We start from the raw sequence: 16,124 nt of genomic DNA on the forward strand, positions 1-16,124 counted from the left end.
CAGCATTAATATGGACCTGATCCTTCCATCCTTGACATCAGGACTGGACATTGAGGCTCTGGGGGAGCAGCCTGGGAGTTCCAGCCTGGCAGCGAGCGTTGCTGACTGGCAGGTACATAATGCCCACTGTTAACTCCTGTAATCCCCTGCCAGCCTGGAGGAAATTATCCTGACAATTCCCATTAAGGAGAGGCTGAGTGACCTCTCCTCTGCCCTGAAAACTTCTTCAAAGCTGTTTACTAAAAGCAAATTGTCACGTTGCATCTTGTGAGAGGACTCAATATCCACTGAAGAGTTAGTGATTGTTAATAAATAGTAGCGTGTTAAGACATCTCTCCGGGTGATTTTTGTGTTCTGTAATTACACAGAATTGCCTCTTAGACTGGCCAAATAACATAAAAGGAGCCCTGAGCTCCACGAATGTGTTCCTGATAATGGGTGACTATTATCTTTGACATGGGAAGTCTGTGGTTTTGATAGGGGAGAAGCAAAACAAGGTGGAAATCCTCTGGACCTGGCTCGCAGTGGCAGGGGCTGAGCTGGGAAGGTGTCACATCTGCCAGAAAGAAGGTGTGAAAAGATGATTTATTAATGGTGCCTCTAAGTGACCTTCATGCAGGGACCTTCTCTAACCTTCTCAAAGGTTAAATGATGGAGAAGAGAAGGCTCTGGGGAGACCTTGTTTTGATTTTTCAATATGTGAAGTGTTAGTAGAAAGGTGGAGAAAGACTTTTTTACAGGTTTAATTCAGGATAGGGTTAATTTTAGGAGCCAGTGTGGGACTGTATTTTGGGTTGTTGGGCACTGCCATTGCTGCCATGGAATGAGAGGATGAGGGGGAATTGCTTAAACTGAAAGAGGGTGGAATTATATTAAATATTGGAAAGAAACGTTTTCCATTAAGGGTGATGAAACCCTGGCACATGCTGTACAGGAATTCTATGGCTGCCCCATCCCTGGAAGTGTTCAAGGCCAGACTGGATGGGGCTTGGAACAACCTGAGATAGTGGAAAGTGTCCCTGTCCATGCAGGGGGTTGGAATTAGATGATTTCAAAGGTGCCTTCCAACCCAAACTATTCTGTGATTCTGTGGAAAAAAAGGAATTTTTTGGTCCTTTCTCACTGCTTGTCTGCTTTGGGTTGAGTGAACCCTGTAGACCTCTGACAAGGCTGACCCACCAAAAAATCTCCTCTCACCCCTGGCCCAATCCTGACATCCACCAGGAATGAGAGCTTGTGTCCTGCTCTCCCTCTCTCTCTGTCTTGCAGTCACTGCAGGAAATTGCTGGTCCAGGGAGAGGAAACTGAGCCTTCCCTTGAGCAGGCCCAGGGTACATGGGGCTGGAAATTTCCCATCCCAACAAAGTATAAATGTGATATCCACAGGGCCTGGGCCTGGATGAGAAATCCTGAATCTGACCAAATTGGGCATTAAAAAAGTCAGTGTTTTTTTGGCAGCTGACAAGAGCACATTCACCTCTTGGTCATTCAACCCTCCTGAGTTGTTTTCTCCAGCACTGACACACACCTTTTGTTCTGGAAGCTGTTTGCTTCTGTAAGCCCTGCTAAAAGCATTATATTCCAGCAATTTTGACACCTCTCTCCCTGCTTTGACAAGAGCTGTCCAACCAGCAGGGAAATCAATACAGTGTAGCTTAAAAAAAAATTCACAGGAGTCATAAAAAGCCTTTGGGCCAGTGGCACAGCAAAACCATTCCTGTGCGGTTCTTGGGATAAATCCCACTCAACTGGTCCAGGTCTGTGTCAGGAGAGTGGAATGAGCCTGTTTGCTTTGAGCCTGTGACCTGTGAGGGGACAGAGAGGGACTTGCTCGGTCTTGCAAAGATGTAAAGGGCGCTCTGGTCACAGCCTGTGGGACAGTTACAAAAATTATAAAACCAAATTCCTCTGGCTTGTGCCTGGTGGTTTAACAAGGGGGAAAAGACAAACTGTAGCTCGGGAGGCGCGTGGAATAATTTAGGTTAGAAAAAATCTCCAAGAGAGTCCAAGTGTTAACCTGGTAATGCCACGTTCACAGCTAAACCACATCTCTAAGTGCAATATTCAGGTATTTCCTTAACGCTTCCTGGGATGCAGGTTCCACCACTTCCCTGAGCAGCCTATTCCAATGCTTTTCAGTGAAAAAAGTGTTTCCTGTTGGCCAATCTAAACTTCCCCTTGTGCGACCTCAGAAAAAGCCCCATCACCCATAGAGAGTTGTGGCTCTGGAATGGGCACCTGCGAGACGGGAGCTCTCCATCTTGGAGAATTCCCAAATCCAGACAAAGCCATCACCAGCCTCACCTGATGTTAGTGCTGGTCTTGCTCCAAGCAGCAAATTGGGTTGTAAAGCTGGAGATGTCCCTTGCAACCCGAGCTCCTGCAATTCTCTGACTTCATGAATCTTTAATTTCAAATGTGCGGGAAGTCAGGCTCAAGGCAACTATTATGAATAGCAAACACGTTTCTAAAACCAAACAAATCCCAACCCCCCCAAATTCCAAACTCGTGTGCCTGTGTTTAATTTCAGAGCAGAATAAATGGTTTAATTTTTCAGTTATTTTATTGGTGTGATGTTGTGCCTATAAAGACTTTGTTCAAGCCTTTCTTGGAATAAAGGATCGAAAAAGCAGAAAGAACAGCTTGGTTGTAAGGTCTGGGGCAAACTGCACAGCATTAAGAAATACTTTGTTCTAATTGGAGCCTGTTTGACCCTGGAGCCAGAGCAGGGTAATGGAAAAAGCACAACTCAAATGGAGCTGCTTTTCACAGCGTTCTGCAGAAAGCCAGAGAAGGAAAGGGGAGAAATGCAGAGAATTTGAAAGGAGGAGAGCTGGAAAAATGCATTAAGAGCAAGAAGAAAAGGCAGAATATGCCGTGGGAAATAGCCAAAGGAAAGGAGACAGAGAAGACAAAGGAGAGAAAAAATTAAGGAGAAAGGAAGAGGAGGAAAAAGAAGGAAGCAAGGTGAAATTGTAAAGGGAAGGAGGAGTGTCCTTCTGCCCTGCCAGGCAGAACGATGAGGTGGCAGGACAGCCATGAGTGGCCCCAGGCAGCAGCGCTCGTTATTTCCATCCTGGCTGATGTCATTGATTGCCTCCCTCCTCCCCTGTCATGCCTGGTGACAGAATCGCAGCCCTTGCGACTCAGAACGACCTGCTCTGTTCCCAGCTGGCCCAGGGAAAAGTTTCATTTCCAGCTCCAAACAGGAACAGCTTTTTCTGTGTTTCAGGGGGTTTTTGGATGGCCCCTCTCAGCAGTTCCTCTCCAGTCCAGTCAGGTAGGGATCCTATTCCTGGCCTGTCTTCTGCAAACAACCAGGTGTTTTTTTTCCTCAGCTCTGAAGCTGTGAAAATCCCATAGGACTGTTCCTTCTCTTACTTTCACATTTTTCTGTTGATAGCATCTTTGTTTTTTAAACCAACCTTGATTTTCCCATTTTTCCTTCTTTAAGGAAATTTCCCTCGCAAGGCTCAGATCCTGCAGCATCTGACCACCTTCTGTCAGGGGGTTTAATTAGTCAGAAAAAAACCAAACAAATGATGATTTTTTTGCTGAACAAAAAAAGAATAAAGATAAAGAAAGAAGGTGGGGAGGACAAAGAAACCTTAATAACGAAGGAAGAAAGCAGAATCCTAAGATATTGGGGCCTAAGTCTTTAGGACTTGCTTAACATAACAGTAAATGGCCTCAAGTTGCACCGGGGGAGGTTTAGATTGGATATTAGGAAAAATTTCTTCATGGAAAAAGTGGTAAAGAATTGAAAACAGGGAAATAGCAGAGTTACCATCCCTGGAAGTGATAAAAAAATGTGGATGTGGCACCTGAGGGAGGACATGGATTAATGGTGAATGTGGTGGTGGTGTTGGGTTGATGGTTGGGCTTGCTGATCTTAAAGGTCTTTTCCGACCTTAATTATTTGAATATTCCCAAAGAAGCAAGCTCCTCTTCTTCCTGCAGCCAGTGATTTTTGTGGTTATCCTCCTTCCTGATGCCAACAAAAATCCTGTCAGGGTTGGATCAATCCTTCCTTTCCTGTGGAGTGAAGGGATGAGCTTCATGGCATCTCTTCCGCAAAAGCCTTTCTTCTGGACATAGGGCTTGTGATATTTTGTAGGACAAAGAAGGAGGTACAGAGTATTTCCTGTGGGATGGGCTGCAGATGGAGATCAGTTATTACCCTAAAGCCTGGCTTAAGCTTCACCAGTCATCATTTGTGTAATGCCTTGTGTAGGAGCAAACATCTGAGCAAGGAACGATCCAGTACATGTGGAAGATCCTTAATTAGCTTCAGGATCTAGGAGAGGGTTATGGATGATGTGGGACAGTGGATGGGGAAGGCAGTGAGAGAACTTGAGGTCTTTTGAGGTGGAGGGATCTCAGGGAGGATGTGGAAGGGAGGGCGGCTGGGGTTGCAGTGTTGGGATTTAGGGATGCGGCCTGCTCATCTCTTAAAAACCAAACTCCATTCCCTTGATGGTTTAGGAATGAGTTACATGTCGAGCTTTCTTTGCTTTAATGGAGCTCCTCCCCCACTTTTATCCAGTTACCCATGAAAAGTCAGCGAAATGAGACCTACTTAAATCAAATGTCACAATCGATGCTCATCCCAGGCCACCGTTTGTGCGATGCGAACTCAGATTGCCGTGAGGGGGGAGCAGGGAGAGGGAAAGGCTTGGGAAAGAGCTTGAAGGGAGCGAGCAAGGAGCCATCCATGGCTGAGTGTCTTGTGTTCCACAGTGCTTTTATCACAGCCTTGCACCTCTGCCCCGGGACAGGGCTGTTGCCCACCAGGATTCTGCAGGAGGGACAAACAAAGCTGTGACTTCCTACAGGACATTGTATCCATCTCTGCCAGACCCTACCTGACTAAATCAGAGTCCTTTCCACATTTCAATTTATAAGGAGCAAAATATGCGATATCAGCACTCACTCTGCCTGGATGATGTCCAAATTCAATTTGGTTTGATGGAAGACAAAATCAAAGCGTTGATATTTTCATTGAAATTTATGTTTACCTCGTTCCCAAAAACACGCTTCTAACCTTGCATGAAGATTTGGCAGGAGTAAATTCTCAGGGTGGGAGCATAGTCAGAGAAGTTTGATGTAAAAAATCACAGTGACCCAAGTGTCTGTAAAGGCTTAGGGAAAGAATCCACAGGAGGCCTGAAACATCTCTTTCTTGGGAACCTCAAAGCTGAGGGAGATGCAGAAGGAATTGGTGGAGCTCAGGTTTCTTGTCTGTAGCTGGTCTGCATGCAGTGAAGACCCTTCAGACCACCCATTCTCCTTTTGGTGCCAGCTGGGTACTCAAGGCATTGACAGTGTGAGACATTCCACCCTTAAGGGGAAGGAAGCACCCCAAATTTTTGATTAAAAGGAATGGCAGAAGTCAGAGGGATCCCAAGTTTTGTAAGCGAATTGCAGATGGAAATTGTTACATTAGTCCCTGGTCTAGTGCCAGCACACAGCAGTGGGTTTTGGATAAAGGGGTAGAGTGAAAGGGAAAAAGGAGATGGATTAAAGAGGGAGAGAGAGAAACAAAAGAGAAACAAGGAAAGGGAAAAAGAGAAATCACCAGTGCTGGCTCCAGTATTGATCCAGCTGATGGGGTGTCCAGGGTCCTTGGGGTGCCCATGAGCCCAGGGAGTACCTTTATATAGATCAGTTTTCTCTGCTTTGGAGATAAGTCTCTCTCTTTCCATGCAAATCAGTTGTCTGTTCTTCTAGACCTTTCTGGAAGTGGGTTGGAGCCTTCAGGGATCTTGGGTGGTCTTGATCCATCCCGTAGTCCATGCCCAATTCTCAACCTTATTCCTGTGCCTGCACTGTGCTGAGTTTTGCTAATCTCCAGGTTCCAGAGCAAGGATTTTCCTCCCAGAAAAGTGCTACCCTACCTGTGCATGGCCCCTTTTCTAGCCATACCTTGTTCTTCCTCACAGTGTGTTATTACCAGCAATTCTTGGTTGGCTCCATGATCATTCATGTTTGAGACATTCACATTAATCCCCTCATTTTTAGGCTTCTACAGTGTGTCACTAAATTTTGGAAGTTCTTATTCCATCCTTCCCGACAGCTGCTGAGGGCTTCCTTGCAGTGGTGTGGTGAAAGTTTTGTTCCTCATTAATTCCCCTCAGCTGTGAGACGTGTCCATGTTCAAAATAAGCAAATAAGGAGGGTTTTCCCAAGCCCTCAAAAATTCAGGGACAATTCAGCTCTGACCTCTGTGTATCAGGGTTGTTCCTCTCTTTTTGTGGAGTAACCCTGTAGGCGCTGTGGGCCTTGAGGAAGTGGACACAGGTTTGGTTTGGCCATGTGCTGAGCTGGCCAGGCTCCATTTAAACCCAGCACTGAGCCCTGCCTGATGTACTGAGCCTGAAGGCTCAGTAGCCTGGAACAGAGCTGCTGTAGCCTCAGCTCCATGGCACCCCTCTGACTGGAGGTTCAGCCTCATGCCTGCCAAAAAAACGGTGTAGTCAAGTCCTTAGAGGACTGCCTGTTTCATTCCCAAATTCATGCATAATTTACTTTTCTTTTTTTTATTTTATCTCCTGTGCTAAGCCCTTGCTGTGTCAGAAGCCATCTCATCTCCATGAGTGAAGTGCGAGGTGCTGGTGCTGTGCCAACCTAATGACAAACCTCGACTGGGCTCCCTGTCCTCTGCAAACGGTGTGACCCCAAACAGAGGGTTCTTGAGTGTCTGTTCTGCGTGGGGCCCTTGCCTCTCTCTGCCTTCCTGCCAGCAGAGATCACTGATGTGGAAATAAGAAACGTGCCAGGGGGGGAAAAAAAAATGCCTGCAGCAGAGAAAGCCAAGTGGGATTGAGCTTCTCGCTCTGAGCTGAGGACAGGGCGAGTTCAGTGATATCAGTGTGGCAGATGTTGGGTAGTTACAGTCACAGGATGCAGAGAGCTCCATTAGAGAGGTTACAGCGTGTGTTTGCTCTTTATATTGCAAGAGCTGATGTTCTTTTGTATTCAGTCAGAAAAAAGAGCCATTCCACACCAGGTTTTCCAGCCTGTGTGATCCCCTTCTATGAAAAAATGCCTTGTGCAGTGGTGTAAGAGCAGTGAATTGATGGATGGTGGATCCCTGGAGAGGATACACATCTTGTTTTTTCTTCCCTTGCTTCATTTCATCCTTTTCCAGATGAATGTTTGTGGTTGGTGGAAAATTTTCACCTTCTTTTCATCCTCCACCCTTCATCACCGCTGTCCCAGAAGAGCTCATTTGTAATTGTTCTGTTATTGCTTCATTAATTATCTTCCCACTTTCACACTGGATATGAAGAGCCTGATCCTCCTCTCATAACACCTTTCACATGCCTGCCTTCCATGGATATCAGAATTGTTGCTCAGGCTTGACACTGGTTTGTGGGAGCAGAATCAGGTCCAAAAAAAAAAAAAAAAAAAAAAGTCTGGGTCAAGGAGAAACAGATCCTGGTCTCCTTCCCTGTTTGTGATGTGAAGGTCAGCTGAGTGGACACACCAACAAACAGGAACGTTCTTGCCATGGAATTTTTGTGGTAGAACTGGCTGAACTTACTTTTTAATGTCTCACTTTCTCTCTTTCAGAACATGGAAAAGGTGCTGGTCCCTTCTGTCACGTTAATTGTAGGCTGTGGAGTATCCTCGCTGACACTTTTGCTGTTGATTATCATTTATGTCTCTGTTTGGAGGTATGGCTTTCATTCTCTTCTCTTCTTTTTGGGGAAAGTAATTGTCTTTTGACCTACACGGATCCTGGAATGTTTGCTCTGTGGTTTTGGGTGCCTGGTGCTTGAGGAGGAACTGTTTGGGAATGAGTGGGCCCTGCAGAAAGTCGTCCTGGTGGCTTAGCTGGCATTATTCTCTCCTTTCAGTGCCAGAGAAATTAGCAGAGTGAAATTAGTGCCATGCCCTCATGTAGGGACATTGTTCCATTTCCAAAAAGCCTCGTGCTGGTTTCGATGCCTTTGTGTACCCCAGGAAACCTTGTCAGAGGCGAGGTGGACGCACACGGCCTCTTGGCAGGCAGATGCTGCTGCAAGGGAATTCTTTGGGAACATCCAAACCTCCGTGACCTGCCATGAAAACATCTGGCCTGAAGATCTGGCAGGACTTTTAAGGAGCTTAAGGATGTTAAACCTTAAATCATCTAAATGACTCCCCAGCCTTTTTGCCTTCAGCTTCAGGTGCATATGGGATCCCTCAGTACATCCCATTGCTGACAGCTCCTGTACACAGGTCGGGTGGAACCTAAAATTGTGTCATTTATGGAGGCTGAAGGGATTTTGAAGCAAAGCTTTAATGAACAATTGGCCCATGCCCCTGTTAGATACATTCTGGTGACTCTAAGCTGGAGGACCCGAGGTGTGCAAGGGATTTTCTCCCTGTATTGCCTTGAACAAGGTCTGAGTTTATCCTGTGAGATCCATGTCTCTCCTAAATCCATGGCAAACACATGGCTCGAGGCCAAGCAAAGACAAATCAGAACCAGGTGAATATCTGTGAAATCCAAATGGAGTGGCTGCAGGGAGTACAGTTGGGTATTACTGGCGATCCTTTTGGGAGAAGGGATCAGTGTGAGGCTCTTATTTTGTGCAGTGCTTCTTCTCAGCAGGAAGGAAAGGGTAAATTCCATTTAGAGATTGAACTGAGATAACTTTTTTCTGCGCTTTGATAGAGGAAGGAAACAAGAGAGTAAAAACTGAGCAAAAATGCCTTTTTTTTTTTTTTTTGTTGATACTGTGACAGTACATAGTGGCTGGTTAATTTTGGCAGCTGAAGACTGATCATGATAACATTTATCTAGAACTCAGGTTTTTCCGTGCCTGGGGTATCATTGGATGTGCTCAAGTCCTTGTCCTCTCCTGCTTTTCCTCAGGCTGGGCGGCACTGAGCAGCGCCGGTAGGTGACTTACTGGGGTCACTGGTGTCAGGATCAAGTGGAAAGTTAGGATAGAAGATTAAAGAGCAAGCGTTCGAGCCTCACCCTCTCTTTCCTATCAGAAACAGGGTCAGGATCTGAAGCCCAAGCTCAGACATGAGGCTAAATCCGTTTGGAGCATGCCAGAGCCATTTGGAATAACATGATGTATTTTTTTCCAGGACTGTGCTCCCCTCCCTACCCTTCCAATATTTACTGTTATTGAGGACAGTAAATTGCCTGACCTGTTTCAAATATGTTCTGTTTAATTTCTCATTCCACTCTTTGCCTTATGCCTATGGCCAAAACGATCAGCAGGAATGGGAGGACACGTTTAAGGGAGGCTTGAATGGGTATTTCTGAGCTAGCCAAGGATGGACATGCATTTCCAAGTGATCCTGAGACCAGCTATATCTTGATTGAAGGGCTCTCTATCCTGAGTCTCTCTGTGTAAATATTTGTAAAGCATGAATGAATGATCTCTAGAATTTCTCTTTGGTGCGCTGAGTTTGTTCCATTTCTTCTCTGTAGATCATGTTTTCATGTTTTCCAAACTTCACAGCATTCCCGTGGCTGAGCCCTGAGCGCTCTGTGTGTCCTTTTTATTTTAGGCATAGCTGCTGGACGTGAATGTGCTTTCCTATTAATGGCCTCAGGAACTTTGTATTCAACATTATCTCCTGGCTCCCACTTTGTTTTGCCCTAAATGTTGTATATTCTGATAGACAGCAGCTGGAGGAGTGCTTAGAAATGGAATCAGCAGTATTATTGTCTCCAAAACACAGGAGCAGCATCAAAGTGGTTCTTTTCCACCGTGCTGGAGAGAAACTCCTCATGTCCTGGCTGCCTGATCTTGTGTGGAGAGCACTCACCAGAGCTCAGCTGTTTTGTGGAGCTTTGGCCGGAAAATTTCCCATTCAGAACTCTGGACAAAGGCATCTGGAGCATGCATCCATAGACCCAGCTTGAGTATGAAACACTTCTGATGAATAAGCTCGCTCAGGCTGACAATCTGGAAGCTTTCCCAGAATTTTGCCCAGCTAGGGTTTGTTTGTGTAAATGGGAACCAGAAAAGAAGGGAGGGAGAGAAAGAGGGAGAGGAACACGGCGAAGAAAAGAGGGGCGAGAGTAACAGGGAGGTGATCCCAGCTACATATCAGGGAGGAAATTAATTTCCCCTTCACTCCCCATTCAAAACCCCCAAATAAAGGCTGCTCCTTGGTGGCACCTACTCAGCCACTGGCATGAATGGCACGAGCTTTTCTGAGGCAAGTGATCACTTCAGACACGGCCAACTTGGCACGGCCCCGTTGGAAACTGGAAGTTGTTTCTGTTCGAGGGCTGTTGGTGGCCTGTTGGTGGCCTCACTCCAGTTCCCAGCAGACAGATGGCTGCAAAAAATCCCTGCTGCAGATGGTGCATCTCTGGTCTTATTAGCAGGCTCGACAGAGGGGTCAGTGACACAGTGGGCCACAGAAGTGGAGTGACCCTGTTCTGTCTCTGCACTGCCTGTCCTGGGTCACAGCTGGAGGCACAATCTGTGTGTGGGCCACGTGCTCCTCCACCCGTGTGGGAAAAGAGGGGGAATTGAGAAAAACAATTGAAAACTGGTGTAGAAATGAAAAACTGCGGGGAAAACCCAACCACTCGGGGGTCAGAGCAGGTGAAATGACACCTCTTTTCAAGCAGCTCCTTGACACACTGGCATTTCAGGAGTGCCCCGATGTGTTTTCCATCCCTGAACTCATTGCAGCTCTACAGCCTCTGGAATCAGTGACCTTTCCATAGCATGGGATCAATCCCTGCTATTGAGCAGCTCATCCACCAGCCCATCAGCATGTGGGGCCGGGCAGAGCTCTGTCCCTGGCAGCAGCTGGGTGAGTGCTGCATCACTGCAAGAGAACAGCCCCGGATTTTCTCACTCCCGAGGATTGATTGAGTGGCTGTCAATGAGTTCTCGAGGGGCTGTTAAGGCTTGCTTTAAACCCAGGAGCTCTGCCTGTGCTGGGGATGCTGAGGCACTCCTGGCCCTGGTGGGAGGCGGCAGGGATGAGTAAGTGGCTGTGTGGAGAGGGATGTGTGTACACACGGTGAGAAAGCAGCGGTGACTCAGTGTTTGTGGAGAGAAGAGGAGTCTAATGGGGCAGAGAAACAGACTGTGGGCTTTTCCCACCTTTTCCATCTGTCTCAGCTGGTGCAGGGCTTCTCACAGCATGTGGGGATCCTCGCTAGTGACCAGTGACAGGACCTGAGGGAATGGCTGGAGCTGTGTCAGGAGGGTTGGGTTGGGTATCAGGAAATATTTTTTAATTCAGAGGGTGGTTTAGCACTGAAACAGGCTCCCCTGGGAATTGTCACAGCACCAAATATGCCAGCGCTCCAGGAGTGTTTGGACACACTCTCAGGCACAGGTTGGGATTGTTGGTGTGTCCTGTGCAGGGCCAGGAGTTGGGTTTGCTGATCCTAGTGGGTCCCTTCCTACTCAGGATATTCTGTGATTGGAGGGCACAGGCTGGAGCAGAAGTTCCCTAAGTTAGCAGTGAGTTTCCCCCAGTTTTGTGGCTGAGTACAGCATATTTTGATAAATAGACAGAATCCATGTATCAGTAGAGGTGTAGCAAGGCAACACCCTGGAGTAGCTCGGTCTTTGCTGCAGATGTGGTTTTGGGCAAAACCCATCAAGTTCTATGGGTTTTTTCCCCCTCTGATACAAATTCCTGATTTCTTTGGCCAGAGGGTCTGGAGGGGAATGGTGATTTCTTTTTGTGGAGCATCCTGTGCTGGAGAAGAGGAAATGGAAGGAAAAAAAAGCAAGCGTGGCAGGAGGTCTTCTTAACATTCTGACTGAGCAGAAACTTAACAAGGAGATGTTTGGAATCCAGGTCAGGCTACCAAGGAGGACTCTGGAAGAATTGCCCAGGAATGCAGGATTGAATTAGAATGGTCAGAGCTCAGCTGAGTTTGAAAGTGGTCAGGGATGTGAAAGGCATCAGGAGTGGGTTCTGGAGGTATGTCAACATCAAAGGTTTTCCCAGGAAATGGTGTTGAGTGGGAAAAATAGCCTAAGTGGATAAGGAGTTTAAGAGGTGAAGGTGCCCAGTGCCTTTTTGGCATGTTCTGCTGGCGAGGCTTGCTCCCAGACACCCAAATTCCTCCACAGAGGCAGAATCCAGAGGTGAAAATGCTCCCCACTGCCAAGGGAAAGAGAGACAAGGACTGTTTAAGGTATCTGGGTGTTTTTAAATCCATGGGATGCATTGAGGGAGATGTTTGGTGTGACTGTGCATCCACTCTCTGTCACCTGGGGGGCTTCCTGAAGGCAAATGTTACCCCCACCTTTAGAAAGGGCAAGGAGGAGGATCCAGAGAACAACTGACCAGTCAGCCTACACGGCCCCTGGGATGATGAAAGAGCAAGTAGCTCTAAAGGTTATTCCCAGGCAAAATGATGGACAGGGAAGAGATTGGGAATAGACAGTGAGGATTTGTGGAGGACAGGTTGTGCTTGGCTGCCCTGTTTTCCTTTTGGGATGGGATGACTGCTTACATGGACAGTGGGGAGAAGCAGCTGGTGTGGATTTTGACATTACCAAGGCCATTAACACAGTCTCCAAATGCATTTTTGTATCCATGATCATGGAATTATGCACTGGATTGGTGGCTTTATATCTGGATGATATTCCTGCAGGATTTGAGGGTAGTGGTGAAAGGTTTGAGGCTAATCAAGAGCTGGTCAGGGTTGGTAGAGTGGTCAGCATTGTTTAATGTCTTCTTTAACAACCTGGACACTCCTGAGGCCACACCTGGAGAAGCTGCCCAGTTTTGGGTCCCCCCAATAGCAGAGATACCAGCACATCCCAGCAAGTCCAGTGGATGCTGAGGGAGCTGGAGAATGCCAGGGGAGGAGAAGGGAACAAACCTGGAGAAGAGGAGGCTGTTAAAAAGCAGTCATGGAGAAGCCAAACAACTTTCAGAGGTAGGCAGGGAAAGGTCTAGAGGCACCAGCTGCAGCAGGAAAAGACCCAGCTGGATATAAAGCAAAATAATCCTTCACCAGGAGAGCAGTTAAGTTAAGCAGTTTAGTGCTGTAATAAGTCAGCCAAGAGAGGTGGTAGCATTCCTGTTCCTGGTGATTTTCAAATCTCAGTCAGATGAGACCCTGAGAAACCTGATCTGACTTTGAAATCAGTCCTTTTTTTGGGCATAGGATTGGACTGGGAACTTGAGAGGTTTTGTTTTTTTTTCCCCAACCTAAATTATTCTGATTCTTTTCATTGCCAACCCACATCTTGTTATTTGAAGGTTCAGGGATATGGAGAACAAGATAAATTCTCAGGGTGTGAAGGGAAGCAGGGAAAAAGGAGAGTTGGTTTAAGGGGGCTTAAGGGGGAAAAAGTCTTAAGACAGCTGGATTATCTCCCTTTACATTAAAATGCAGATTAACAGTCAACTTATTTCTTACCTTTTTCTGACCAGTGGAGACTTCAGAAGTTCATGTTAATAGCAGTGGGGTCATAGTGTTCCTACACAGATTTATCACATCTCCTTCCCATCAGGACAGAGTCCAAATCTCTGTTTCTGCCCCATAGAAGCTCCTGACTGGAGATTTGGGGTTTTACTTCACACAGTCAAAGCATGAAAAGATTGAGGTCTCCAGTCACAAATGGAGCAGGGTTCAGGTGGTGCCCAGCATTGTATGGAGCCCAGAGAGATCACAAAATTTGGGCTCATCTTGGCTGCGGAAGGAACCAGAAGTTCATTTTGCAGCCTGTCAACCCAGTTTCTTGCTGAGGAGGGTTCCTACATTTTCCAGCCTGTTCTGGGGCTGGGAGTGTTTCAGGGAGAACTTCCTATAAACCAGATTTCCAACAGATTAGGTAGGAGTTCATGCTACCTTTGCTTTTTTTTCTTTTTCATCCAGGAAAGCATATCTTTACCATACACGTTTGTCTGAAGGTACAGCTCAAGGGGAAGTTGAAAAATCAAAACTTACAGCCTTCATTAGGTCTAAAGCACAGATTTACCCTTGGCAGAACACACGTGTGCAGTAAACCCATCCTGCCCTCCTCATCAGAAACTCAAAACTCTGCAGCCAAGGCACGACCAACTCACTCTGGCTAAAATTAATTAATGAAATTAAATTCCCAACATAAATAGTTGATGTGCTGGAATATAGGAAATAATCCTGCATTAGCCTCCAGGGATGAGCTGGTTGATTAATACATCTGTTTCTAATTTATATAAGCATCAGCATCTCCTCTTCACTCATCTGGCATTCAGGCAGGGCACTTGCAGCATCTTTGAGATAATTCACGTGTGTGAACATTGGTGTGGTCAGATATTGAGTCAATCCTTGAGGACTTTCACCTTTGCAGTTCCCTTTTTGTTTTATCGGGTACATAAAAGTGCCTTCAAAGAAATTTCCCTCCCTGGCCAGTGGTTTGAATTAATTGTGGTGCACTTACCTCGGCAGCGAGCCTGGTGCTGTGCTGCAAATCAGAAATGACAAATAGCTGCCTCCTGCAAGGTGCTGAAGGCAGCAACAACTCCCAGACTGCTGTCCCTGATGTCCCAAACCCACAGCTGCAGTTACGTATTTGGCCTAGTTTGGAGAAGTGGTACAAAAAAAAAAAATAGAAAAAAAAATTAAAAGAAAAAAAATAATAAAAGCCAGAAATGCTTCTCAATGCTTCTCACCCCAGGAGGGGTTGTTAGGCTGAAGGAAGTGGAATGCTGAATCACACACACACTTTGTTGTCAAGGTGCATGTGTTTGTAATCTGCTTCCATCGCCAGCATGCCTGTGGCTCTTGGTTGGGAATCTTTTCCGTGTGTTGCCTGTTTGTTTTCTTTCAAGCTCCTTTTCAAGCCCCTGCTTCAAGTAGGCAGAGCTGAAGAAGATTTGCAGCACTCTACTGTTTTTAGGAGGGGCTCAGACTAGGCTGGCCCCTCGTTTGTTGGCTCCTAACTCCAGCATTGATGGGGATGATGGAGACATCTTCTCCCCTTCCCTTCCCGCCTCGTTCTTGTCTGTCCAGCACATAAAATCTTCAGGAAATTGGCAATTCTGTAGAGCCTGGCCTGGGTTGCTGCTTTGCAGAGGTCACCCCGGGCAGGCTGTGACAGGGTGGGTCTCCCTCCCCTCTTCTCTTGCTGCAGGTACATCCGCTCGGAGCGCTCTGTCATCCTCATCAACTTCTGCCTCTCCATCATCTCCTCCAACGCCCTCATCCTCATCGGACAGACCCAGACCCGGAATAAGGTAAGGGATCCACTGGGGCTTTGTTTATTTGTTTGCTTTCCCCCTGATTTAGCACTGAAATGATCCATTCAGGCAGCGCTTCCTCATTTTTTCCTCCATCTGTTAATTAGCGACATGTCAAAGACACGGCTAAATGGCAGATTTCAATTTTCTCTCTCGCTCTCTCTTTGATAATTTGTCAGCATCCTCAGGGCTTTGATTAAAACCAATGTGATATTTTTGAATATCTGCCTAGAGTAGCTGGCACATGGCACGGTGAAGAAGCGTGGTGATTTGCAAGGCTTTAACCATTTTATTTTCAAAAAAATTACAAAGACAGATTGAGAAAAGGCTTTAAAAAAAAACCCCAAACAAACAACCTCTCAGCTTTACATTTATTTCTCCGGCAGTTTTTATACTCTGAGCTGAAAGTGCTTGGCAGATGTTAATGAACACAGGCACAAAACTGTCCAACCTTTTTTTGGGGATGGGAAGCATTGCCAGATGCACCGTGAGCACTGCAGGGCCTCGAGGGACTCGGAGCAGATCCCAGAGTGACTCCAGCAGCCCAGGCAAGACCCAGCGTGGTTTTCCAAGCCATGAGCACTGGTTGCTCTCTTCCCATAGACCCAGCTGGAGAGGCGTGTGTTGCCTCCATGAATTTTTTCCAGCTCAAACACTTTCAGGTTCCCTGTTGATGTCTGGCATGACAAATCAGAGCTCTCCATTAGAATTTTCCTCTTGTAAATTTTTCTCTCTTCCCAAATGCTCTGACCATCATAGCTCTGTTGAGCCAAAAAACGTGAATCAAGACGCCCCCTCCACTCTTCCTGCTGCCAAAATCACAATCAGAAGTGAAAAATTAGTTATTGCTTAACAGGAACCAGTGACCAGATGGGTTTTTTGAGCCCCTGCTTTGGCAGCATGAGTGTGGTGTCACTTCTAGAAGCTTATCAGGAATAAAATCTTCCCTGTGA

At 46.5% G+C, this 16,124-nt stretch overlaps 1 protein-coding gene across 15 annotated transcripts in view; it reads left to right on the forward strand.

Moving 5' to 3' along the window:
- ADGRB1 (adhesion G protein-coupled receptor B1) overlaps window positions 1-16,124 on the forward strand; it is a 290,231-nt gene that overhangs the window by 215,414 nt on the left and 58,693 nt on the right. For 8 of the 15 annotated variants that reach the window (XM_077189526.1, XM_077189545.1, XM_077189551.1 and 5 more), the window contains 3 exons: window positions 7,576-7,679; window positions 8,795-8,890; window positions 15,066-15,168. In XM_077189526.1, the coding sequence (XP_077045641.1) occupies window positions 7,576-7,679; window positions 8,795-8,890; window positions 15,066-15,168 (303 nt within the window). The remainder of the gene's footprint in view (window positions 1-7,575; window positions 7,680-8,794; window positions 8,891-15,065; window positions 15,169-16,124) is intronic. The other 7 variants (XM_077189554.1, XM_077189563.1, XM_077189591.1 and 4 more) reach the window with 2 other exon arrangements.

The sequence above is a fragment of the Agelaius phoeniceus genome, chromosome 1 (assembly GCF_051311805.1).
Source record: "Agelaius phoeniceus isolate bAgePho1 chromosome 1, bAgePho1.hap1, whole genome shotgun sequence".
In the NCBI taxonomy this organism is placed as follows: domain Eukaryota; kingdom Metazoa; phylum Chordata; class Aves; order Passeriformes; family Icteridae; genus Agelaius; species Agelaius phoeniceus.